The following is a 26,339-nucleotide window of genomic DNA, read 5'->3' on the forward strand; positions in this document are numbered from 1 at the left end:
ACTTCTGCTGGCCGAATTCCAGCCAGCAAAAGATTGAGAGCATGTTCCTATCCGAAAATGCGATCGTCTGTAGCAATTCCGACGTGCAAAGTTCCTACGCATGCTCAGAAACAATTCGACGCATGCTCAGAAGCATTGAACTTCATTTTCTCGGCTCGTCGTAGTGTTGTACGTCACTGCGTTCTTGACGGTCGAAAGTTCAGCGAGCTTGAGCAGAATCCCGTCGGAAAAGCCATCATACCTTTTTCCGACCAAAATCCTGATCGTGTGTACGCAGCATTAGCGTGCACCAGGTGATTATGGTTAACCAGCCACTCCTAATCAGAACTGGCATCCAAAAGACATGGTGGAAAAAAACACAGCTTGTTCTTTAGGACAGAAAAATGTAGAATTCTGCAAACAAAGTTGGTTAAAATCCCTGCAATGTAAATCCAACACCCAGAGGGGATTGTTTTTTTTTTCAACAAAAGTTGGAGTTACTCTTTAAGGTTGTAAGAAGATGTAGAAAGCTAAAGGCTTTTAAAAAGTACCTAGGCAATCTGGCAGGGTGTGCGTTATCATAAGATAGAGTGAAGAGAATTACAGTTCACATATATGTATGTCAAAGGTATAATGTTAGGCTGTTAACATTTTAATAATTATTGGTTGTTAACTGAAAGACCTGTGCAATGTTAGATTATACTGGTATATGTTATATTTGCTCTGTTCCATGAAAAGATAGCAAGACCCCAACTTTAGGCTCCTGCGACCTCTAGCAGACCCTTCTAATGATAATCTATCTCACATGGTGGTTAAGCTCACAGAAGGAAGCATGGGATGGGAGTATTGAATCCAAGGATTCTAAATTTTAAGAAATGTGTTATCTGTATTCGTCAGTATACTGGTTAAATATTAATTTATGAAAAAAGGCATCTATTAGTTTTACTTCGGCTAAGCAAATGAATTGTTTTTCTTAGTAGCTAGTACAATATAGTTTCTATTGGAATTTGGTTAGGAAGGGGGCTTTGAAATGGAATGCCAGCTAAAGATCTTTTTGGGATTTGGATGTTGAACAAATGTAGCAACAATTTAAACACTTTAGCCCAGAATCTGCTAAGTATTGGACAGGTCAACCGAGTGTGTATGGCATCTCCAACCTTGTCTCATCCTCTGAGACATTTATGTGATTATGCCAGATGAAGATATGGAAGTCTGGATGTTACCATGTAACAACAAGTGTAAACTGGCAGATTCTAGTTCTAGGGTGGTTATGGTAATAGTGCCTGAGGCAATTGTGTTGCCAGTCTTCCTTGGATTTAGTATCACCAAGGGCTTTCTCCAACTTGGAATAGTAAGTATGTCCTTTTTATGATCAGAAAATAAGTTAAGGTGTGAAGATTAATATTAGTTTAAAAGCTAGCAGAGTGTAATGGAATTTGTGCTCATTATTATATTATTATTATTATACACAATTTTTATAGCGCCAACAGTTTACGCAGCACTTTACAATGTATAGGGGGGAGACAACACAATTACAGTACAATACAGAAGAGACAGGAGGGCCCTGCTTGTAGAGCTTACATTCTAAGGGAGGGGGTGGGGTACAAAAGGTAAGGTGTTCATAAGTAGTCAGTTTGATTGTGTGATTATTGTGATTATTGTTTCATATTAGTAATAGGATGCAGTGCCTGATTTGTAGCTATATAAAGAACTCAGCTTTGGGTGCTGAGAAGTTGTCTTTAATACTAGACCAGTTGTACCATATCTCTATCTTGAGAGCAATTAACATTGATGTTGACAGTTTTTCACCAGTTGAAAAGCTGCGGCATTCCGGTGGGGGGGGGGATAATGGAGATAATGGATTACCCTGTAAAGTAGTGGTTGATGTGCTAGATTAGCTTGCTATAATGGTAAATTACATTATTTTTCATTTTAGAGTTTAGGCCAGTCAGATCAAGGAAGCTCTTCAAAAAGTGACGACTCTCTGCAAAGGATAGATAGGAAAGAAAAAACAAGACACAATCACTTCCTTCAGACTGCCAAACCATTCGGGTCTAAGGTATCATTTTTAAATCAAACTTGACAATCCAGGAAAGGATATGAAGATATATTCTCTTTAATAACATTTATTCTTTCCTTACTGGCAGAATGACACAAGTGAAAAAGAAAAAGTCCCCAGATCTGGCATAGCTCATCGTGAGGATGACAGTGGAAAACCTTTCCAATATCCATATAATGAGCTCCTAGTTTGGGCAGTGTTGATGAAAAGACAACAGATGGCACTCTTCTTCTGGCAGCATGGAGAAGAATCCATGGCTAAGGCACTGGTTGCTAGGTGTCTGTTCCGAGCAATGTCACGGGAAGCTAGGAAATGGGACATCATTGATGATACACCGGATAAGCTCAAAGAATATTCCAAGTAAATATATTTGTTTTTATTTACTGAAGTGGACATTGGCAATTGTTTTTATCAGCGATTAGGCGACACACAAGAAAAGTGACCTAGACACTAACAATTCTGCCACAGAATCATGCATGATCCAGCCACTAAAGAGCTTTCTAATGAGATTGTAGTAGAACCATGAGTGCTCACATCGGTCACATTGGGAGGGGCTCTCTAGAGATGTTCTCAATGATGTCGCCTCTATAAATAAATCAACTGTGATCAGCTGAGAAACTTCCAACCAGGACAATTGACTACATACCCTACCCCCACAGAGAAAGCTTGAGCAGGGGGTGGCTGGGTAGGGCCTTCTAACATATGAATTATCCCAAATCCAGCCATTTCCAAATTTTTAGTGACAGAATACTGGAGAGCCTTATGGAAGGCAGAATGAACAAAATACATAGTATAATAAATACAGTATATTGTTGTTACTATAATGCCGTGTACACACGAGCGGACTTTTCAACAGGACTGGTCCGATGGACCGAGTACAGCGGACAATTCGACCATGTGTGGGTTTCATCGGACCTGAAGCGGACTTTTTCGGTCGAAAATCTGACAGACTGTAGATTTGGAACATGTTTCAAATCTTTCCGACGGACTCGGTCGAAAAGTCCACTCGTCTGTATGCTAGTCCGACGGACGAAAACCTCAACCTCAACTTCCTTATTTTAGTCCAGTCGTACGTCATCACGTACGAATCCGTCGGACTTTGGTTTGATCATGTGTAGGCAAGTCCGTTTGTTCGGAAAGTCCGTCGGAACTCCGCCGAAAGTCCGTCGGATAGACCGTCGGATAGACCGTCGAACCAGTCTGGTCGAAAAGTCAGCTTGTGTGTACGCAGCATTACTGTTTAATTTGTTTTCATGTGATTTATTTTTGTGAGACTATACTGACAGCACTTTGTTATCCTCTCTGTAGAGAATTTGGAGATCTGGCAGTTGAACTCCTTGATAAGGCCTACCAGAGTAATGAAAGAAAGACAATGAAGATATTAACATATGAGCTACGCAACTGGAGCAAATCTACTTGCCTTAAGCTGGCTGTTTCAGGAAAACTCCAAACATTTGTTTCTCATGAATGTACTCAGAAATTGCTGACAGAGATATGGATGGGGAGGCTGAACCTGAGGAAAAATTCATGGTTAAAGGTAGCTATGAAAAGATGAAAATGATAAAGCTAGCCAGGGAATATCACATGGTGCCAAAGTCAGAAAATGCACTCCGCTTTTGTGAATTGTCTGGAAGAATCCACAAAGACAGAACACACTCTGGGGAAGGAGTGGAGAGCTTAATGCCCTGTACACACGATAGGATTTTCCGATGGAAAATGTGTGATAGGACCTTGTTGTTGGAAATTCCGACCGTGTGTAGGCTCCATCACACATTTTCCATAGGAATTTCCGACACACAAAGTTTGAGAGCAGGATATAAAATTTTCCGACAACAAAATCTGTTGTCGGAAATTCCGATCGTGTGTACACAAATCCGACGGACAAAGTGCCATGCATGCTCAGAATAAATTAAGAAACGAAAGCTATTGGCTACTGCCCCGTTTATAGTCCCGATGTACGTGTTTTACATCACCACATTCAGAACGATCGGATTTTCCGATAACTTTGTGTGACCGTGTGTATGCAAGACAAGTTCGAACCAACATCCGTCAGAAAAAATCCATGGATTTTGTTGTTGGAATGTCCGATCAATGTCCGATCGTGTGTACAGGGCATTACAGTTTAAAAGTTTTAAAGCTGAACTCGGGGGAATAAACACTTTTGTGGAAATATATTACTTAATAGCCAGTAAGGATATAACCCCACTTTGTGTGCACCAAATGCCTTTGCAATCACTGTTTGCATATACACTATATTACCAAAAGTCTTGGGATGCTGGCCTTTACACACACATGAACTTTAATGACATCCCAGTCTTAGTCCGTAAGGTTCTATATTGAGTAGGCCCACCTTTTGCAGCTATAACAGCTTCAACTCTTCTGGGAAGGCTGTCCACAAGGTTTAGGAGTCTTTCTATGGGAATGTGTAACCATTCTTCCAGAAGCGCATTTGTGAGGTCAGGCACTGATAAGGACGAGAAGGCCTGGCTCGCAGTCTCCACTCTAATTCATCCCAAATGTGTTCTATCGGTTTTAGGGCAGGACTCTGTGCAGGCCAGTCAAGTTCCTCCACCCCAAACTTGCTCATCTATGTCCTTATGGACCTTGCTTTGTGCACTGGTATGCAGTCATGTTGGAACAGGAAGGGGCCATCCCCAAACTGTTCCCACTAAGTTGGGAGCATTAAACTGTCCAAAATGCCTTGGTATACTGACGCCTTAAGAGTTCCCTTCACTGGAATTAAGAGGCCAAGCTCAACCCCTGAAAAACAACCCCACACCATAATCCCCCCTCCACCAAATGATTTGGACCAGTGCACAAAGCAAGATCCATAAAGACATGGATGAGTGAGTTTGGGGTGGAGGAACTTGACTGGCCTGCACAGAGGCCTGACCTCAACCCTATAGAACACCTTTGGAATGAATTGGAGCAGAGACTACGAGCCAGACCTTCTCTCCAATATCAGTGCCTGACCTCACAAATGCCATTCTGGAAGAATAGTCAAACATTCCAATAGACACACTCCTAAACCTTGTGGATAGCCTTCCCAGAAGAGTTGAAACTGTTAGCTCCAAAGGGTGGGCCAACTCTATATTGAACCCTATGGACTAAGACGCTTTTAAAGTTCATGTGCATGTAAAGGCAGGTGTCCCAATACTTTTGGTAATATAGTGTATCTTGCGCAGAGAGTAGAGCCGTGGGAGGGAATGGATGATTCTTGTTAACTGCCAATCCTCCAACCAAATAAATTCTGTGAAATGAAATAAAACAACAGCTGCCAGCACTCCCTCCACTTCCTTATAGTGAAATAACACAAAATATATCTACGTATAGTGCAGCACTATTAATAATGTGCAAATATATCTATACCACTAATATAATCCAAAGAGCATAAATATAAACAGCCAAAAACAAATGAATAAGGCCTCATGTACACTGCTGTTGGTAAACGGACGTTCAGAGGCAGTTGGGTGCTTTTTTCAGCTGCCCCTGAACTCATCCAATGTTATCTTTTGTGTACACGTACACAGGTTAGTTTAATGTCGTTTTTAGGCAATTGTGTTTATAAGCTTTTCTTTAAAGGCAAAAAAGTGAGTTTGATAATTAGTTTGAAAAAGCACAATTTTTTTTTTTTTTAAACTTGTAATTGCTTGCTATGCTTCATAGACCATTTATATATCGCTAATGAGCATGATCCAATCCAATACACCACTTGCATTGCTGTTAGCCAAAGTATAATTGGAATTTGACCTATATGTTGTTAGATTTCAACCAGATGACCCCACCATTGAGCTTCACCACGACTTGATCAAACATAGTTGCATGAAATTTAAGGTTAGCAGTTAGGGTTAGTGTTTCCTATTAGTGTTAGGGGGTTATGGTTAGGGTTTTCCCGTTGAAGAACAAGTTACACACCAACGTACCCTGAATGAGCCCAGGAGTGGCTCCAAAGCGTGTTAGACGCTGTTTAACTACCGTGTCACATGCTTAGAGGTGAGCGCAAGCACAATTGGGTGACCACAGAAGAGCACAATAAGCATGTTTTGATATGGACACCATTTAGGAGAAGCATGATGGACACTTAATTTATGGACACTGAATATTTGCACTTTATGTTCCGGTTTTAATAAGCTGATTATACTTTGATTTGACACTTGATTGTCACAAGAACAGCACTTGGATTATACGTTCAAAGTTGTATTTATATATTTTTTCTCTTTTTGCATGATGCACTTTTGAGGATTTTTCTATATAAGGATTGCATTTATTATATGTATATTTATATGTATGTCTTTATTGGCACAATAATTTTGGTTTTATTATATTAGAGATATTTTTGCACTATCTTTCTTTTTTTATATACATTTTAGCGCAGACACAATTGGTGAAAAACAAAAACCCTTTGTGCAAAAAACATTTTTTTCTGTGCAAAAATGTTCATCTGTAAAGAATATACTGTGCAAAATCCGCAATATTGTGATACAAAATAATCCTTAATCCATAATCTTCATTTAATTCCACGGTGTATAGTCCTTTTTACTCCACAATGTGCCACCTCCACCATTTAAAATGTGCCCTCACCTTAATACAGTAGATAATAAGCCTTTAAGACTTTTCCTTAGCCTTATATGTCGATCCTTGCTGGATAACTTGTCAGCATTCCCCACACTTCTCAATCTGTTCATCCCGATCTCCGGCTTGATAGCTCAATATGGTCATGCAAAATAACAAGGATATGCAATAGTGCTTTACCGTTTTGAAAACCTTTTATTTATAAAACATGTGCCAAATGAACACTCACATTAACATCATAAAACGTAAGCATGTACAGTGTGACAGTGGTCAGGATGGTTACTTGCCGTTACTTGGAGTCATGCACAGATCTGGAAGAAATACACAAAGAACACCAATATTCAAGTAAGATTACACACACCTATTGTATTTATGCAAAATTTGCTTACCTGGAGTTCCGTTTTAAAGAGGCCATCCTCAGCATTGCTTTAGCTGTGCATGACCATAGTCCATCAATGTTAAGAAGTGGTGACCTAGCTTTTTAAGGAATCTGAGAATGTCTTTCCACAATAACACAATATCTACTGTTTGCATCAGTCTACAAACAATTTCATTAGGAAACAGAGGGAAACATAACTGTTTACAGAATGTTCTCAGTATAACACTCAAAGGTTAAACTTGTTTGATATGCTTAGATAAATTAAAGGAAATAAGATGTTTTAAAAGTGTACATATTTTCTAAAATTATTTTTTATACAGTTCTTCGCAGTAATGTACCCACCATCAGGTTAGATGCCAATGACTATTGCTAACAGAAATGGTATATGAGTTCATGTAATACAGGGGTAGGCAACCTTTTGAGCACAGTGTGCCGAAATTTTTTTCAAAGAAATTGAGTGTGCCGATTTTATAACAAAAAAATTTTAAATTCACACTCTCAATCATGAAAAGCATTTTTTATAAAATAAATGCTGTAAACTACTTGAGTAGTAGTGAGAAATTAATATCCTGCACTCTTACGCCTCAGATCAGCCCCAATTCATACACCTTCACACCTCAGATCAATGTCCCCCTGCTCATCTGCCCCACCACTGTAACCCTCTGCACATCTACCCCACCACTGTAACTCCCTGCACATCTGCCCCACCACTGTAACCCCCCTGCACATCTACCCCACCACTGTAACTGCCTGCACATCTGCCCCACCACTGTAACCCCCCTGCACATCTGCCCCACCACTGTAACCCTCTGCACATCTACCCCACCGCTGTAACTCCCTGCACATCTGCCCCACCACTGTAACCCCCCTGCACATCTGCCCCACCACTGTAATCCCCTGCTCATCTGTCCCACCAATGTACCCCCTGCACATCTGCCCCACCACTGTACCCCCTGCACATCTGTCCCACCACTGTAACCCTCTGCACATCTACCCCACCGCTGTAACTCCCTGCACATCTGCCCCACCACTGTAACCCCCCTGCACATCTGCCCCACCACTGTAATCCCCTGCTCATCTGTCCCACCAATGTACCCCCTGCACATCTGCCCCACCACTGTACCCCCTGCACATCTGCCCCACCACTGTACTACCCTGCACATCTGCCCCACCTCTGTACCCCCCTGCTCATCTGTCCCACCACTGTGACCCCCTGTACATCTACCCCACCACTGTACCATCCTGCTTTTCTCTCCCACCACTGTACCACCCTGCTCATCTGCCCTACCAATGTCCCCCCTTTCTCATCTGCCCCACCACTGTACCTCCCTGCATATCTGCTCCACCACTGTACCCGCATGCTCTTCTGTCCTAACACTGAACTTATCTGCTCATCTGCCCCACCACTGTAACCCCCTTTCTCATCTGCCCCACCACTGTACCTCCTACACATTTGTCACAACTCTGTTTCCCCTACTCTTCTGCCCCACCACTGTAACCCAACTGCACATCTGCCCCACCTCTGTACCACCCTGCTCATCTGTCCCACCACTGTAACCCTCTGCACATCTACCCCACCGCTGTAACTCCCTGCATATCTGCCCCACCACTGTAACCCCCCTGCACATCTGCCCCACCACTGTACCACCCTGCTCATCTGTCCCACCACTGTAATCCCCTGCTCATCTGTCCCACCAATGTACCCCCTGCACATCTGCCCCACCACTGTACCCCCTGCACATCTGCCCCACCACTGTACTACCCTGCACATCTGCCCCACCTCTGTACCCCCCTGCTCATCTGTCCCACCACTGTGACCCCCTGTACATCTACCCCACCACTGTACCATCCTGCTTTTCTCTCCCACCACTGTACCACCCTGCTCATCTGCCCTACCAATGTCCCCCCTTTCTCATCTGCCCCACCACTGTACCTCCCTGCATATCTGCTCCACCACCGTACCCGCATGCTCTTCTGTCTCTCTGCTGAACCACCTTCTCATCTGTCCTAACACTGAACTTATCTGCTCATCTGCCCCACCATTGTAACCCCCTTTCTCATCTGCCCCACCACTGTACCTCCTACACATTTTTCACAACTCTGTTCCCCCTACTCTTCTGCCCCACCACTGTAACCCCCTGCTCATGTGTTCCACAGATGTACTTTCTTTCTCCTCTGCACCCCTCTGCACATCTGCCCCACCTCTGTACCCCCCTGCTCATCTGTCCCATCAATGTACCTCCTTTTTCCTCTGCCCCACCTGTACATCTGCCCCACCTCTGTACCCCCTTCTCATCTGCCCCAACACTGAACCCCCCTGCTCATCTTTCCCACCACTGTAACCTCCTTCTCATCTGGCCTAACACTGAACCCCCCGCTCATCTGTCCCACCACTGTAACCCCCTGCTCATCTGCCCCATCACTGTACCCCCCTGCTTTTCAGTCCCACCGCTGAGCCCCCTTCTCATCCCTACCACCACTGTACCTCCTGCACATCTGCCCCACCACTGTACCCCCTTGCTCTTCTTTCCTATCAATGTACCCCTTTTCTCATCTGCCCCACCACTGTACCTCCTTCCACATCTGTTTCATCGCCGTATCCCCATGCTCTTCTGTCTCATTACTGAATCACCTTCTCATCTGTCCTAACACTGAACCCATCTGCTCATCTGCCCCACCACTGTAACCCGCTTTCTCATCTGCCCAACCAATGCACCTCCTGCACATCTGTCTCACCGCTGTACCCCCCTGCTCTTCTGCCCCACCATTGTAACCCCCTGCTCACCTGTCCCAGCAATACACCTCCTTTCACATCTGCTCCACTGCTCTACCCCCCTGCTTTTCTGTCCCACCACTGAACCCCTTTCTCATCTGCCCCAACACTGAACACCCCTGCTCATCTGTCCCACCACTGTAACCCCCTGCTCTTCTGTCTCACTGCTGAACCCCTCTCTCATCTCTTCCACCATTGTACCTCCCTGCACATCTGCCCCACCGCTGTACCCTGCTGCTCTTCTGTCCCACCTCTGAACCTCTCCTGCTCATTTTCCCCGCTGTAACCTCTTCTCATCTATGATGTGCGTGATATGCAGATTGGTGAAACGAAGCAGAGATGAGACACATCTACCTGTCCTGGCACACTAATCCTGCTGATCCACCACTCACATCCAGCCCACGTACTTGTATGTGATGTATGGGATGTATGTGATGTTACATAGAAGCATCTCAAATGGATGCGCAATGATGAGCTCAGGTCAGGGGTATTTTCTGAAAGCAGCGGGCCTGTGTGCAGGATCATAAGTTGGGCCCCCACTACCAGAACTGCACCCAATCTCTTCCCATCACAAAAGCTGACAATCACAGCAAAAGAAAAGTTAGAGAACCAAACAATGTTTCCCATCTTTTACAATGTGTGGGGGCGCAGTGCCTCCCTCTCAGTGCAGGTGCAGCGTAGGGAATTCTGAGATTGGAATGCATTAGTGTCTCACTGACACTTCCCTGCGCTGCTCTGCTGATGGGGAGGGAGTCTAGTTCCGGCAAAAGAGGCTTCACATGCCGCTTGTGGCACCCATGCCAGGGGTTGCCTACCCCTGATGTAATACATGTATCTAGTGGCTGAATTTATTTGATTTTGTACATTTAAACCCTTATAAAAAATGTATACATTTGTTTTTTCTAGGTGATTCTAGGTATTTTTCTGCCACCAGTTATTCCATTTTTTAATTACAAAACCAAGGCACAAATGTCCCACATCCCATTGTCTGAGGATGCCCATCAGATGATACAGAGTGAACGGGATGATGTAAAATACACTGAAGAAGGAATTACTCTGGTAAGGCCATAAACATCTACATATAGAACTGTCCAGTCTAACCATTGTATACCAGTCTAACCATTGTATATGACAGTAAGTGGCAGGAATTGTGTAATTAAATAATAACACTTCTCCTGTACCAAGTTATGTTCCTTATATTGTACAGTATTACTAGACCAAGTGTGTCCATCATGGAAAGAATAGAACCCTGGGTGCTTGAACACACTCTAGCTTCTATGTCTCCAGCAGCAGTAGCAGATAAAGATACATATTGAATTACTGTAGAATAACTGTACTGCCACACCTGCCACTTTCTAATGGGGCGTACACATGGTCGGACTTTTCAGCTACAAAAGTCCGACAGCCCGTCCGACAAACTTTCGACGGACTTTTGGCGGACTTGCGGCGGACTTTCTAACGAACGAACTTGCCTACATATGATCACACAAAAGTCCGACGGATTCGGACGTGATGACGTACACCGGACTAAAATAAGGAAGTTGATAGCCAGTAGCCAAAGCTGCCCTAGCGTGGGTTTTTGTCCATCGGACTAGCATACAGACGAGCGGATTTCTGGGTCCGGTGGAGTTACGACGTAAAGATTTGATGCAAGTTCCAAATCTAAAGTCCGTTAGATTTGCGACTGGAAAAGTCCGCTGAAAGTTTGGGGAAGCCCACACACGATCGGATTGTCCGCCGGATTTGGTCCGTCGGCGTCCGTCGGACTTTTGTAGCCGAAAAGTCCGACCGTGTGTACACCCCATAATACATTTTAGGGTCTGCCAGCTCCTAAAGCAGAATTTATCGTTTTTCTTTACCCTACCATATTTCTGCTCATTGCTATGGTACAGTTTAACTCTTCATAACTACTATGTTTTAGGGTGCTTGTAAAGAACGTGCATTTCATGATGGATCTGGAGAAAATCATCCTGAAATGAGAATTGAAGGAAAGTATCAGCGTCTTCCTCTGGCACAGAAGTATTTTGCATTTTACCATGCACCAATTGTGAAATTCTGGTTTAACACGGTAAATGCCATATTTCTTGATACATTTTCACTGTATTCAGTTGCTGAAAATGCACTAATTAGGTCTGTCATGTAGAGGTATGCATGATTGGCCAGCACAGGTACCGGAAAAGCAGCACCTGCAGTGTTGGGTGTACTGCATTGATGGTAGGTAGATTGCTTGTCCCTTGGAAAAGTTGACTTGAGCTGGCCTCGTTTGTGCTGTCTAATGCCGCGTACACACGATCGGACTTTCCGCCAACAAATCCATGGATTTTTTTCCGAAGGATGTTGGCTCAAACTTGTCTTGCATACACACGGTCACACAAATGTTGGCCAACAATTCCGAACGTACGATGAGCCGAAAAAAAGGAAGTTCAATAGCCAGTGCGGCTCCTTCTGCTTGATTCCGAGCATGCATGAACTTTTGTGCGACGGACTTGTGTACACACAATCGGACTTAACGACAACAAGTTTTGTTGGTGGAAAATTTGAAAACCTGCTCTCAAACATTTGTTGGCGGAAAGTCCGACAGCAAATGTTCTATGGAGCATACACACAGTCGGACTTTCGGACAACAAGCTCACATCCAACGTTTCCCGTCGGAAAGTCCGACCGTGTGTACGCGGCATAAAAGTTTAGTCCCTGTTACCTATGGACTCCAACCAGGTATCAACTATCATTTTTTACTGTAGATTTCGTTGTTATAACAGAGTTTTTTTCTATAATTATGACCTGTGTAGACCAATATTTCTAAAGGTGGCCATAGATGAAATGAAATTCAGCTGCCTCCGCAAGGAATGTCTGAATTTTGATCCATGTGGGCCACTGCAGTTGAACAGATGTCGATCTACTGATTGACGTTTGTTCAACCACCCTATCAGAAAAAAGTCTTCCTGCTGTCAGAATACAATAGTGCAGTGGAGAGAATACAAGGAGTCGGTTCCGTTTTTTTTGTTCAGGCTGCTGGCGGAACAAAAGAAAACGGAACCATGTATGGCCAACTTAACATTGCTTCCTTGTTAACATAAACATACCCAGGATGCATCTTGGGTATCTTGTTTACTGTCACTTTTGATGACAGTAAACAAGATATATAGAGAGGGTGCACAGAGAACAATAAAAACCTGACAGGTATTCTTAACCCGCTGCTCTCTATCCAAAACTAAAATAAAAGTTTTGCCTTTGTTTACATGTTAATTCCATTCCAAATAAGTAGCCCATTGTCCATGTATATTTTAGAGCATATTATACTTGTATTACATGGCTACTTTTATTAATGTAGTCTCATTTTGGCTTGTTTTCATGTTCAGTTATTAAACTATACTTGTTTACTGCATTTAGCTAGTGTACCTAGCATTCCTGATGCTCTACACCTATGTCGTCCTGGTTAAGATGGAAACTTTACCTTCTGTGCAAGAGTGGATTGTGATCATAACCATAGTCACTACAGGTGTCGAGACAATGCGTGAGGTGTGTATGAAACAGAGTTTAAAACCCAAACTAAACTAAAATGGAATGTCACTGCTCTGGATAGACATTGGGGTAGGGGGGTTGAATCACCAACTCTTTCTTTACACCAGGAGCCTGTTTGAGTTTTTACCTGCTTTCCAGTCCCAGTCATTAAAAGCTAAACATGAATTTCACGATAACCATGCTGAATATATTGTGTGTTTGGTCTTTATTGCCAATCCATGCATTAACCAGTTTGTTTGTCAATGAACCTCATTCTTTTACGAACAATGATGTAACGTCAGAAATGTGCATGAAACAATAGGGAAAGACTAGGAATTGTATTAAATCGGTTGTAAAATATACCTTTTAATAAAACTTATATAAAGCTTTTCATAAGGCTTACCTGTACATATTGTGAATTAGGGTTGTCCCGATACCACTTTTTAAAGCCATACTACAAGCACTGATCAGCCCTGTTGGGGGGCTTTGGTGAGATATCAGGGGTCTTAACAGACCCCTGACATCTCCCCTTTGAAACAGGGAAAGGGACTGAGGACACAGATTCCCCAGTCCTTTTCTCTGCAGCCTCATCTGCACTGAACATGAATGGACAGGAGACAGCAGCTCCTCTCCATTCATAAACTGAAGCATCGTAAACACAGTCACTGACTCTGTTCATTCAGAAAAGGAAGGAGTTGGTAAATGACAGATTTACCAGCTCCTTCCTCTGCTCTCCATCCTTACAGATCCAGGACAAAGGGGGCGGAGAAGCATGGAGAGGGGGCGGAGCACAGAGGGGGGGACAGTAGCACAGAGGGCGGAGCATGGAGGGGACAATAGCATGGAGGGGGACAGTAGCACAGAGGAGGAGCGGAGCACGGAGGGGCACAGTAGCATGGGGGGAGCGGCACACGGAGAGGGACAGTAGCACGAAGGGGGAGCAGAGCACTGAGGGGAGCACTGAGGGTGATAGTAGCACGGAGAGGGAAGCGGAGCGTGGAGGGGGTCAGTAGCACGGAGGGGGGAGCTGAACACGGAGGGGGGGAATGGAGCACGGAGGGGGATAGTAGCACAAAGGGGGAGCGGAGCAAGAGGGGCAGTAGCATGGAGGCGGGAGCAGAGCACGGAGGGGGGACTTGAGCACGGAGGGAGGGTGGAGCACAGAGTGGGGAGCGGAGCACGGAGGGGGGACAGTAGCATGGAGGGGGACAGTAGCATGGAGGGGGAAGCCAAGCATGGAGGGGGACATTAGCACAGAGGGGGAGCGGAGCACGAAGGGGCACAGTAGCATGGGGGGAGCAGCGCACGAAGGGGGAGCGGAGCACTGAGGGGAGCACTGAGGGTGACAGTAGCACAGAGGAGGGAGCGGAGCACGGAGGGGGACAGTAGCACGGAAGGGGGAGCGGAGCACAGAGGGGGACAGCAGCATGGGGGGCAGTAGCATGGAGGCGGGAGCAGAGCACGGTGGGGGGACAGTTGCACAGAGGGGGACCAGAGGAGCCTGGAGGAGGACACAGTGGGGGTCTGGAGGCTGGTGGAGGATACAGAGGCAGTCAGGGGTGATCGGTGCGGCGGTGGGGGTGGTTGCAAGCACCGATTCCCCTGTATAGATTTCAATATAGCAGCTGAAAGCTGCACGGTGAGAGAGAGGAGGAGAAGTGGCTGTCAGCTGCTATATTGAAATCTATACAGGGGGATCGGTGCTTGTAACCCCCTCCACCACCACGCCGATCACCCCTGACTGCCCAAGTATCAAGCATCAAATACTAGTATCGGTATCGGGACAACCCTACTGTGAATATCTTCTAATATTCAGCCATTTAGAAAATATTCACATTGTCTGCAGTCAATGGCATCACTGAGCAGTAACTCTGCATTCAGGGCACACTGAGTGTGCCCTGAATGTAGAGAGTGCCATGGCATGATCATTACTCCCCTATGCATGCATGGGAGTGATGTTATCATGGCCCGGCCATTCAAATCACCAGAGAGCGCAAACTTGTAAAGAAGATGGTGTGAAGATGGAAGCACTGGCAGCGGTGACAGCATGCCGCTGGGGGGTTTTATTTACAGGTTAAGTTTGTTATAATGTGCTAGTGTGTGGCGCATAGTAGCACATTATAACATGAGCCTAAAGGGGGGGCCATAAAAAAAAAATCAACGGTAGAATTTACTACCAACACTGAAGAAATGGCTGCACTCCAAGATCCATCAAAATTCTTATTTAATGAACGAACATCCCAAGTGTTACAAACAGTTCAAACGCGTTTCACACACTAACAGGTGTGCTCAGTCATTGCGAATTTACTACCACTTTTACTTCCACTTTAAGACTTCAGTACACACAATTTCATAACATGTTGGGGAAGGGGGAGCTCTGTTGTCCTAATACATTTAATGCACTGGACAGTATTGGATTTCTGGCAGGACCAACAGGCATTGTTTGCTATTATAAAATACATTTCTTTCAATGTTTTTTTATTTGAGGTGATTGTAGCCGTATTAGTGCAATTGTGACAGAGAAAATTGAGTACTGTCCGTGATATTTTTTTTATTTGCACTAACATACAATTTTTCAGGATGAGCTTTTGAGGTATGTCCCCTTCTTCAAGGTCCAAGCAGTACTGATTCACAAAAGTTTTAGCAGAATGTTAAAATGTTTAAAAAAAAAAAAAAAAAAAAAAAAAAACACCATTTCTGAGGGAAAGGAAAAAGAAAAAAAAAGAAAAACAAACACATACAAATCAATGTGTATGGCAATGGTAATAAAGCTAGCAGCAAGTGAGATAAGACAGAGGGAGAGCTATAGGCTGGAGGGGGGGGGGGGGTGGCATTTGATAGTCACAGAGGGGGTCGTAAAACTGTAATATCTAAATTTAGGCCATTATTTTTTGTGTCAAAAAGAAGTATCATTCTCAGTTGTTCAAATGTTTTGCTTTCCTGGACAGTTCTGAAATTCCCTTTAAGAACTAAAACATTGAGGTCTTCTATAGTGTGGTCCGGCTGTGAGAAGTGATGTCCCACAGGTGTGCAGAAACTGTCTTCTTTATGTTCCTTGATGGTATGTCTGTGAAAATTCATCCTCACTTGCAACTTCTGTCCTGTTTCACCAACATAAGATCCTTTGCTGCACCTTTTGCATTGGATGAGGTACACAACATTACTGAATGTACAGCTGTATGATCCCATGATATTTAAGGTCCCATTTGTGTGTGTGACACTTTTGCAACCAGGTTGATCTGGTTGCACAGTTTGCAGCGTTTTTTATTGCAGGGTTTGCTTCCATTATTTGTGACTTCATTTTCAGATTGAAGTTTCCTGCTGATTGGTTTATGTCTGAGGATGGGTGGTTGTCTGAAAGCCAATAGTGGGGGTTGTTGGAATATTTCTCTCAGAGTTTCATCCTCTGTTATTATGGGTTATAAATCTTTGATTATCTTTTTGATCCCTTCTAGTGATGGGTTGTATGTGGTGACTAGAGGTACTCGGTTATTCCTTTTTTTTCTCTGTGTATTGGAGGAGAATTTCTCTTTGGGTTTTCAAGGCTGTGTTTATGCTGTTGTTGATGGTTTTGTCTTTGTAACCTTTCTTATGGAAGGAGTCTGACAGTGTTCTGAGATGTTTATCTCTGTCTTCTGGGTCTGAACATATTCGGTGGTATCTGATGGCCTGGCTGTGTATGATGGCTTGTTTAGTGTGTTGGGGGTGAAAACTGGAACTATGGAGATAGCTGCATCCTTCAGTCGGTTTTCTGTATATCGAAGTGTGAAGCTTGTCATCCCTGATGTATACTGAAGTGTCTAGGAAGTTGACATGTGTGTTCGAATAATTCATTTTTAGTTTGATAGATGGGTGAAAGGTGTTGATCAATGAGAAAAATTGTTTTAGATTTTCTTCACCTTCAATCCATATCATGAAGATATTATTATTATTATACGAGATTTATATAGCGCCAACAGTTTACGCAGCGCTTTACAATGTATAAGGGGGACAACACAATTACAGTGAAGTTCAATAGAAAACATACAGGAGGGCCCTGCTCGTAGAGCTTACATTCTAAAGGGAGGGGGTGGTGGTACATAAGGTAATAGCTGCAAAGAATGATTTGATGGGGGTGGCTCAGGGACAGTTATGTGGGTGTGGGATAGGCTTCCCTGAATAAATGAGTTTTCAGGGATCTCCTAAAGGTGGACAGGGTAGGGGCTGATCGGACATACTGGGGCAGGGAATTCCAGAGGGTGGGAGAGGCTCTGGAGAAGTCCTGAAGGCAGGCATGGGAGGAGGTAACAAGGGAGCTAGAGAGCAGGAGATCCTGGGAGGAGCGGAGGGGGCGATTTGGGCGATATCTGCAGATGAGGTTGGTGATGTAGATTGGGGCGATGTTGTGGATGGCCTTGTATATTGTGGTTAGCATTTTGAATTTTACACGGTGGGGTAGGGGAAGCCAGTGAAGGCATTGGCAGAGAGGAGCAGCAGTCACGGATCGATTAGTGAGGTGTATTAGTTTAGCAGCAGCATTCATAATAGACTGAAGGGGGGATAGCCTGCTTAAGGGAAGGCCATTAAGGAGAGAGTTGCAGTAGTCGAGGCGGGAAATAATCAAGGAGTGAATACGTTGCTTTGTGGTGTCATCAGTCAGGAAGGGTCGAATTCTGGAGATGCTGCGGAGGTTAAGGCGGCAGGATTTAGCCAGTGATTGGATATGGGGGCTGAAGGAGAGGTCAGAGTCAAGGATTACACCCAGGACCCTGGCATGTGTGGAGGGACCAATGGTTGTGTTGTTGATATTAATGGTGAAGTCACAGGAGGGGGACCGTGAAGGAGGAAATATAACAAGCTCAGTTTTAGAAAGATTAAGTTTGAGGAAGTGGTGTGACATCCATACCGATATGTCATTCAGCAAGTTTGAGATCTGTGAGGAGATAGAGGGGGTGAGTTGAGGAGTGGAGAGATAGATCTGGGTGTCATCGGCATAGAGGTGGTATTGGAAGCCATGGGAGGTTATCAACTGGCCCAGGGAAGAGGTATACAGTGAGAAAAGGAGAGCGTTAATATCTGTATGGCTTTTGTTGTATGCTAGAAAAGCAGAAAAAAAACTGCGCTAAATCATATGAATAAAACAATCAATTGGGAAAAATTGAAAAATGTGTTATGAACCCAAACGAATATATAGTGAATTTTGAAAAGCAGCAACTCTAATAAAATGACACCCATATTTTACTTAAATGTAGAAACACAAGAATCACGCTAAATTGGAAATAAATTAAACTTAGTGAGTGAATAAAATCATTGTAAAAATAAATGATGGGTAAGCTTGTTCGCATGTGCAGAATAAACTAAATACAATAGATCATAAAGTCTCTGTGAATGATGGCATCTAATAATACAGAATCTTGGGCAGCATGTAGAAGTCCCCAATTTCTGGACTATCTGGAATTGCACTGATAAGTTGTGAATCTAGGTGGCTTGGTATTGTTGCGATGAGACCTTTTAATTGCTTAGTAAAATCCTGGGTCGGATCATAATACAGTTCTTTGTAGTAAGTAGTATTTGCCAGCTGCCTCTGGCCCTCTTGTATACATTTGTCTGAATCCATCAGAACGACAGCTCCACCTTTTTTCTGCTGGTTTTGATGGTTATGGTAAAATGATTGTGCAGATTGTGTACAGCTCTTCACTCCAGTGGTGAAAGGTTGTATAATTCTTTTGCTGGGTGGTTTATTTACAAACCAAAAGGGGGCAAATAAGAGAAGTTAAATATTAGGGTTTACATAGGTTAGAAGTATAGTGTCTACCTCAGAAGCGACTGCTTTCACTCCAAACACACAAAACGTTCTGTAATATAAAGCTAGGTGATGCAGTACAGTTTCATCTGTTCTACTGCTATGGATTGGGATAAACACCTGCAGGACCTCAGGTAGGAGTTTATGCAAAAAGGTTAAAGTGCAAAGTCAATAGACACTCAAATCAGGAACATGGCCTCCATTTCCAGGCAGAACCTTCTGAAGTATCAGCCACCCAAGGGAGAGACCCACTTCTACTTGGTGGTCACCTACTACCCGCAGCTGGGAATTATGGGCAACATCGTAAAAGAACTCCCAGTGGTGCTACATAAAAATGGAAGCTTGCAAGATATTTTCCCAGACCATCCTTTCCTATCTTTCTGGCAGCTTCCCAACTTAAAGCAATTGATTGACTGAAGCAACTTCCATCTAAGAATGACACATCTCCCTACCTGAAAAAATGCTGCAAAACCCACAGACACATATACAACACTGACTGTCTGCAGGTACCACAATGTCAACCCAGCTATATTTCAATCCATGTGTAGCAGTTCTCATTTGAGAGGAGTTGATCTAGTGATCGATATTTTCGCTTGATCAGTGCTTGCAGCCAATCAGCTGCAGCACTGATCAGTGTATTCTGGCAGCGGAGAATCCCCACTGCCAGAATACAAAAGCGCAGTGGGGGGATTCACCCAATCTTCCAGCTGGCTGATAAAAAAACAAAAAAAAATTATCTATCTATGGCCAGCTTAAGCAGATAAGGGTTTGGGGAACATTTCCCTGCAGGTACTCAGATGTGGTGGATCTGATTATGTGTGTGCAATGTCCCTCCACTGGTTTGTATGTTGGTGAAGCAGGGCAAATACTGTGTCAAGCAGATAAACTCTCATAGATTTTCCATTAACAGCTGCAGGATCAGTCTTCCCACCTGAGAATCACTATTCTGATGGGGGGCTCCCACAGAGGGAAAGGAACAAAGAGGAATATAAACTTATACAGAAATTTAACACATAACACTAAGTGGCCTTAATAGGAACAAAACTATATGTGCCACTATGACTAAAGCTGGTTATACACACATACTGTAGGTTCCCCCATCCACACTATAGAGCATGGATTGAGAATCCACCCCCTTCAGCTATTGTATTCTGACATCTGTTAGAATACCCAAACAGTGGCTGCATCTGATTGGATGCAGATGTTGTATGTCTGACGATTTTCTGTCCCCCCTTTTGATTTTTCACATAAAAGAGAAAGGGGGGGGGGGAATCACCTACATTTTTACGTTCCTGCTGGCTCCTTATGTAGTAACTAGTGAAAGTTTTCATTCAATATTTTTAGGCAGTTAAAACATTAAAATTAGAACATAGATTAGCTACTAACACACACTGTACTATATCTTATGAAAATGTATTTAAGCCCTAACAGTTAAAGTAGAAGTTCAGTCAAAATCTAACTAAGGCTAAACCTACTCCCACCCCATTCTAAGACTATTATATTCATCCTGTAAAAGGAAAGATGTGTATACTTACCTATTCTAAAGAAGCTTCGGTCCAGTCACATGATAATGTCCCAGCACCGGCTTCAGTGTAGAGGAGGGGAAGCTGACAAAGGTTGCTCCATAGTAAGCCAATGAGTGATGTCACTTCACAGGCCTTTGCAGCTGTTGTCAGTGATCTCTCCTCTCCCTTGAAACCAGCGTTGGGACCTGATCATGTGGCTTCAGAATAGGCATATATAAGCATATATAATAGGCAATATAAGCATCTTTTCTTTCACAGGATAAAACTAGGACTTAAAAGTCTTAAAATAAGCATGGGAGTAGGTTTAGCCTTAGTAAGATTTTAACTGAACTTAACGCTTTTTTATTTGCCCCATTTTGGAATTCTTTTTATATCTGTTTCCAAAGTGTAAAAATATCTGATGATCCTGCCAGAAATCCAGTGGTGTTCTAAATTCTGTGCCCCCTACAGTGTTATCTCTACCAATGTTATAAGGAAATGTGGACTACAGAGCACCTCTCCCATGAGAGGGAGAGCACCGGAGAGAGGGAGGTATTCTGAAATCCCAATACAATTCGTATTTTAGGGTGACAACACTGCTCCTTCTGAGATACAGTACTATGAGCAAAGATTGTCACTCTAGGACAAGAAGTGTGTTACTGGCAGGATCATCAAACAAAACAAAAAGCCTAAAAAAGAAAACACATGTATTTGTCACATCTAAGGACTGGTAAGCTAAAATATTTTAAATTATTGTTCTTGAGTTTAGATACTCTTTCAATGAGGTCCTGTAGCATTGCACCAAGAATGCAAATGATATTCAGTGGCCACCAGACAGTGGTTATCTTACATCACTTCTGTTTAGCTGACCATATGCTTACACATGTAATGTAACAGATTCCTATATCCACAGTAGACAGAGAGGATGGAAAACCTACCCTGCTGGCCATTGTAATACGAGAGCTGGCATCAGCGGCTGCCAGAGTACATGAACAGTGGCTGCATCTGATTGGATGGGTTGGTTGAAAATGTTCTGCCTGTCTCCTTGCACAAAAGTTAATTGAACAATTGGCTTTTGTAGAGGCAGGTGGTGCTGAAGAGGGCTAAATCGGCTGAAATTTGATCCATGTTTGACAAACCATTAGATACATGAGGTTAATCTGTGACTAATTGTTCTATGTTACTGACCGCTATTACCCATTTTTATGCCACTAATGAAACTAAAGCAGGTTATAGATGTATAGAAATCTGGAAACTGGCTAAATTTCAATGTGTGTATTTCCCGCTCTGTTCAACAAAACTAAGTCTAAAGCCTTGTACACACGATCAGACTTTCCGACGGGAAATGTTCGATGACAGGCTGTTGGCGGTAAATCCGACCATGTGTATGCTTCATCAGACAATTGTTGTCGGATTTTCCACGGTCAAATGTTGGCTAGCAGGTTTTTAAATTTTCCACGGACAAATTGTGTTGTCGGATTTTCCGAGCGTGAGTACACAAGTCCGTCTGACAAAAATCCAAAGTACAAACACACATGCTCGGAAGCAAGGACGAGCCGGAAGTGGTCGGTCTTGTAAACTAGCACTCATAATGGAGAATTAACATTTGTGACGTGGCAAATTATGAAATCTCGAAATGCAGCGCACATTCTCTTCTTCTTTAATGGGATAATAATGAAGCTGCTTTGCTGGTGATACTGATGGAGTTATTGCAAACGGATTTTCAAAGGCTTTTTTTTTTCTAGTGATATCAAGAATAATATTATTATGCTTTTTTATTTTTTTATTTGGGCAAGTTACCACAACACCATTATCGCATAGTTTTTAAGATCAAAGATACAACTATGTTGGTGTCCCTTGACAATTTTACATTGTATTTTTTAAAATGTAACTGCCTACTCCCAAACTGTCATTTGAAGTAAAACACATAGCCAAGTATTATTCTACACAATTTTTTTTATTGTGCATTAAAAAAAGAAAACAAATAAAATTAGACATGCTATCTGTCAATAGAACTTAACCAAAAAGTGCATTCTATGCATCCAAAAATATAGAAAATATACCCAATCAAACTATTATTCAACCAAAAAATAATGTCAAAGCAATAACTCCAAGGCCAATAATAAATAACACGTTATCTCCTCCGATTCCGCAACATGGCTGCTTGACAAACGGCCACTCAGAAACTAACTGAAAAGCGTGAAATGAAAAGCGCAAAATGAAAAGTGCGAAATGAAAAGCGCAAAATCAACACTCACTAAACTTCTACTAACACAAAATTAGCAGAAGGAGCCCAAAAGGTGGTGCTAAAGAGCTGAAAAATAACGTATTATGTCACTACGTTCGTATTTGTTGGCCAACAATTGTGTGGCCGTGTGTATGCAAGACAAGTTTGGGCCAATGCCCTTCAGACAAAATTCCACAGTTTCGTTGGCCAACAATCCGATCATGTGTATGAGGCTTTACAACTGTCTTCTGTTAAATAGTCATGCTGGAAAAAGAGCATTCAGTTAGCCACTGCAGTCAATGGCTACTGCACTAATGTGTGTATTCTGTCAGGGGGGAGGAGTCCCCACCTTTAAAATAAAATAGCGCAGTGGGGGAGATCTGTGAGTTCTCTGCGTTTATACCCATCTTAACCTAGCCCTGCTAAACCCATTTTTCTTTTTATTGCAGATCTTCATTTCAGAGGCTGGTAAAATAAGCCAGAAGCTTAAAACACATTTCAGTAGTTACTTAAATGTTAATGAATTCTTGGGAATTTTAACATTCCTCATCGGTTTTGGTCTAAGATTCGGCTATAGAAATATACCCAACAGTACCTCTAGTGAGGATTTAGTTTTTGAAGCTGGAAGAATAATCTACTGTCTCAACACAATCTTCTGGTTTGTGAGGTTGTTGGATATATTAAATGTGAATCAAGATGCTGGCCTCTACGTTTTTATAATAGCGAAAATGGTAAGCCTATATGATCTAATATTTTGTTATACTGAGTTAATATGAACCGTTGCTATGATTGCTGGCCCCCTGAAAATGCTGGCCCCCTGTCCATCTTGCATTCAACCACTGAGCCAAAAGAAATATGCAGCTAGTGAAGTACTAACTTCTGATCTGTGTGTAGCCTTTTTTTTTGGGTAGGGGGGTGCAAAATGGTCTCCCCAAACAGGACATCCTGCTAAACCTGTAAGTAAATAAGAGAACCAGAACCTTCACTAAGTGGATGGGTGGGTTTGATAAAGAAAAAGATGGCAGTGCCACCACCCAGGATAGGGCCTCTCTAAACAGGGGGGGTTCTCTCTCTCTTCCTCCTTCTAGGGTTTCAAAGCCAATGACCTAGGGGCAGAAAGTACATACTGTACATAATATATTTACAGACATTTGCAAATTCAGACAGTAGAGGGCAGTAGATCCCTACATGTCTATTTGTTCCGGGCCAGTAAAGCCATAAGATCAGTATAACAGCCAAACAATAAGGATTTTCAGAAGGAAAGATTAACGCTCTTTAATACAGGTATGCATTTCGGAAAAAAATAAAAAAGAAATAATTAAAGCATAATTCTTTTCAAATTCTGCTCAAATTGAGGCCAATTTAGATGGAATTGGCAAAAACTTGAGCTATATTTGACCAGCTTAACACTAGGTGCCTGCTTATGTGTGTATGAGTGATAGTTAACTTGTGTTAGTCCTTTTGATTTTTTCATTAGCTTTTAGATAAATTTGGTGGTTGCCTTGCTGCTATAACAATAGTTTTTAAGTGATTGTAAAGTCTATTTTTTTTCCTATAAAAATAGCAAACATGTTATACTTACCTGCTCTGTTGCAGTGGATTTGCACAAAGCAGCCCGGATCCTCCTCTTCTCGGGTCCCTATTCTGTGTTCTTGGCCCTTCCCTTCTGTTGAGTGCCACCAAACAGCAAGCAGCTTGCTGTGGGGGCACCTGAGCCGAGTCAAAGGTTCCTGTATCCATTCAGATACGGAACCGCGACCCAGCCCCCGATCCCGTCTCTGTCCTGATTGGCTAGCTGACTTTGATTGACAGCAGTGGGAACCAATGGCGCAGAGGCTGTGTGTCAGCCAATCAGGAGGGAGGATTGGACAGCTGAGCTGAGGCACTCGTGGACATTGCTGGACAGAGGGGGACATCAGGAAAGTGTTAAGGGGGGCTGAGGGGGGCTGCTGCCCACAGAAGGCTTTTTATCTTAATGCATAGAATGCATTAAGGTAAAAAACCTTCTGACTTTACAATCACTTTAAGAATTCTGCAAACGAATTTCTAATCCTTAGGTCCTCAGATTAGTACAGTCAGAAAATGTAAAATTATTCTTTCTTAAGCCTATATATAGAACTGCATATTCATAGCTCCCAACTGTCCCTGATTTCAAGGGACTGTCTCTGATTTGGAACAAAGTCCCTCTGTCCCTCTATCCTCCTCATTTGTCCCTCATTTTGGTCTGATCTATATAGTTGTATTTAAATGTACTATTTATCTTTCAAAAAGTGTTTCACAGTGCTAAATATTTTATCCAATTTCTAATTTGCTGTATTTGTAAATTTCAGAAGTCAGTATATAGTGATAGTAGTGGTTAAAAAAAAGCACTTGTAGGTTTAACTAATCTTTTTTTTTATTTAATTCTGCTTTAAGGGGGCGTGGCATGGGGTATGCCTACATACTTTTGCTAATAGATGTCTCTCATTCCTATCTCAAAAAGTTGGGAGGTATGCATATTTCCCTAGCCAAGCTTCTGTTCATAATCAAACAATTTCTTTTTCTTTTAGGTGTCAAGAATGTTTTTCATTGTTGTTATAATGGGGATTGTTGTGATAGCCTTTGGTGTCCCAAAGCAAGGAATTCTTCATCCTCATGAGGAGCCTTCTTTTGCTCTTGCACAAGCTGTTGTATTTCGACCATACTGGATGATGTATGGTGAAATGTTTGCTTATGAAATTGATCGTAAGTCCAGTATCTATCAACAAGGGAAGAGGTTGCTATTGGCCAATCATTTATCATATACATTGTTATTGGCTCATGACTATGTTGGGCTGCCTTGACACTACCAGGAAATCAAGTAGCTTTGCAAAAGTAGTTGTGCCTACACTTTACAGCCAGCAGGAGACATATTTCTACTTTTGTAGTCAAATTTGAGAAACCCTACTAAATGTTTTTTATGTGTTCCCATTTACACAACTTACCTAAAAATGCTTATAAATATTTCTTACCTTTTTGATGTTTCTCAGGAGAAGGCCTTATGGTAGAGTGTTGGCATTTGTGGACAATCTCAGAATGAGTCTGTTCCAAGGACAGGCTGAGCTTCCTGTTGTTACTATACAATGCAGAATTAAGATACACCTCTCAATTTGTAACCCTATGTTAGGACAGTGTTCAAATCTATTTTACAACTGGAAATTATAGTTGCAAGCATTGCACAGATAGGGTTTAAAGGATAAGTTCACCTGTTATGAAAAAATAATAAATGCACACCTTTTTGCAGGTAAAAAAATGCAAAAGGGAAAAGAAATATTGTGCTGTCATCAAATAGGGTGCTTAAAGCGGAGTTCCACCCAAAAGTGGAACTTCCGCTCATTGTACTCATATTTGGGACCTTTCGGGGAGGAGTGGGGACAGCATACCTGTCTTTCACAGGTATGCTGTCCCCACTTCTGGGAGCCTCAGCCGCAGGTATTGATGTCAAGCCTTAAGCCAGTAATTTATATTAATTAAAATTCATCCAATTAGTGCAATCCACATACAGTCCATGCTATCATGCAAGGAAAACAAAGTGCAAAATCAC

General features: G+C 42.7%; 1 protein-coding gene across 1 annotated transcript in view; it reads left to right on the top strand.

Annotated features, from left to right (window-relative positions):
• Positions 1-26,339, top strand: part of LOC141131400 (transient receptor potential cation channel subfamily M member 7-like) — a 139,364-nt gene that overhangs the window by 55,800 nt on the left and 57,225 nt on the right. The window contains exons 14-21 of the mRNA XM_073618615.1: positions 1,916-2,038; positions 2,127-2,398; positions 3,347-3,575; positions 10,669-10,821; positions 11,684-11,830; positions 13,153-13,281; positions 23,227-23,508; positions 25,327-25,501. Coding sequence (XP_073474716.1) covers positions 1,916-2,038; positions 2,127-2,398; positions 3,347-3,575; positions 10,669-10,821; positions 11,684-11,830; positions 13,153-13,281; positions 23,227-23,508; positions 25,327-25,501 — 1,510 coding nt within the window. The remainder of the gene's footprint in view (positions 1-1,915; positions 2,039-2,126; positions 2,399-3,346; positions 3,576-10,668; positions 10,822-11,683; positions 11,831-13,152; positions 13,282-23,226; positions 23,509-25,326; positions 25,502-26,339) is intronic.

Source organism: Aquarana catesbeiana, linkage group LG03, assembly GCF_042186555.1.
Source record: "Aquarana catesbeiana isolate 2022-GZ linkage group LG03, ASM4218655v1, whole genome shotgun sequence".
NCBI classification, from domain to species: Eukaryota; Metazoa; Chordata; class Amphibia; order Anura; family Ranidae; genus Aquarana; species Aquarana catesbeiana.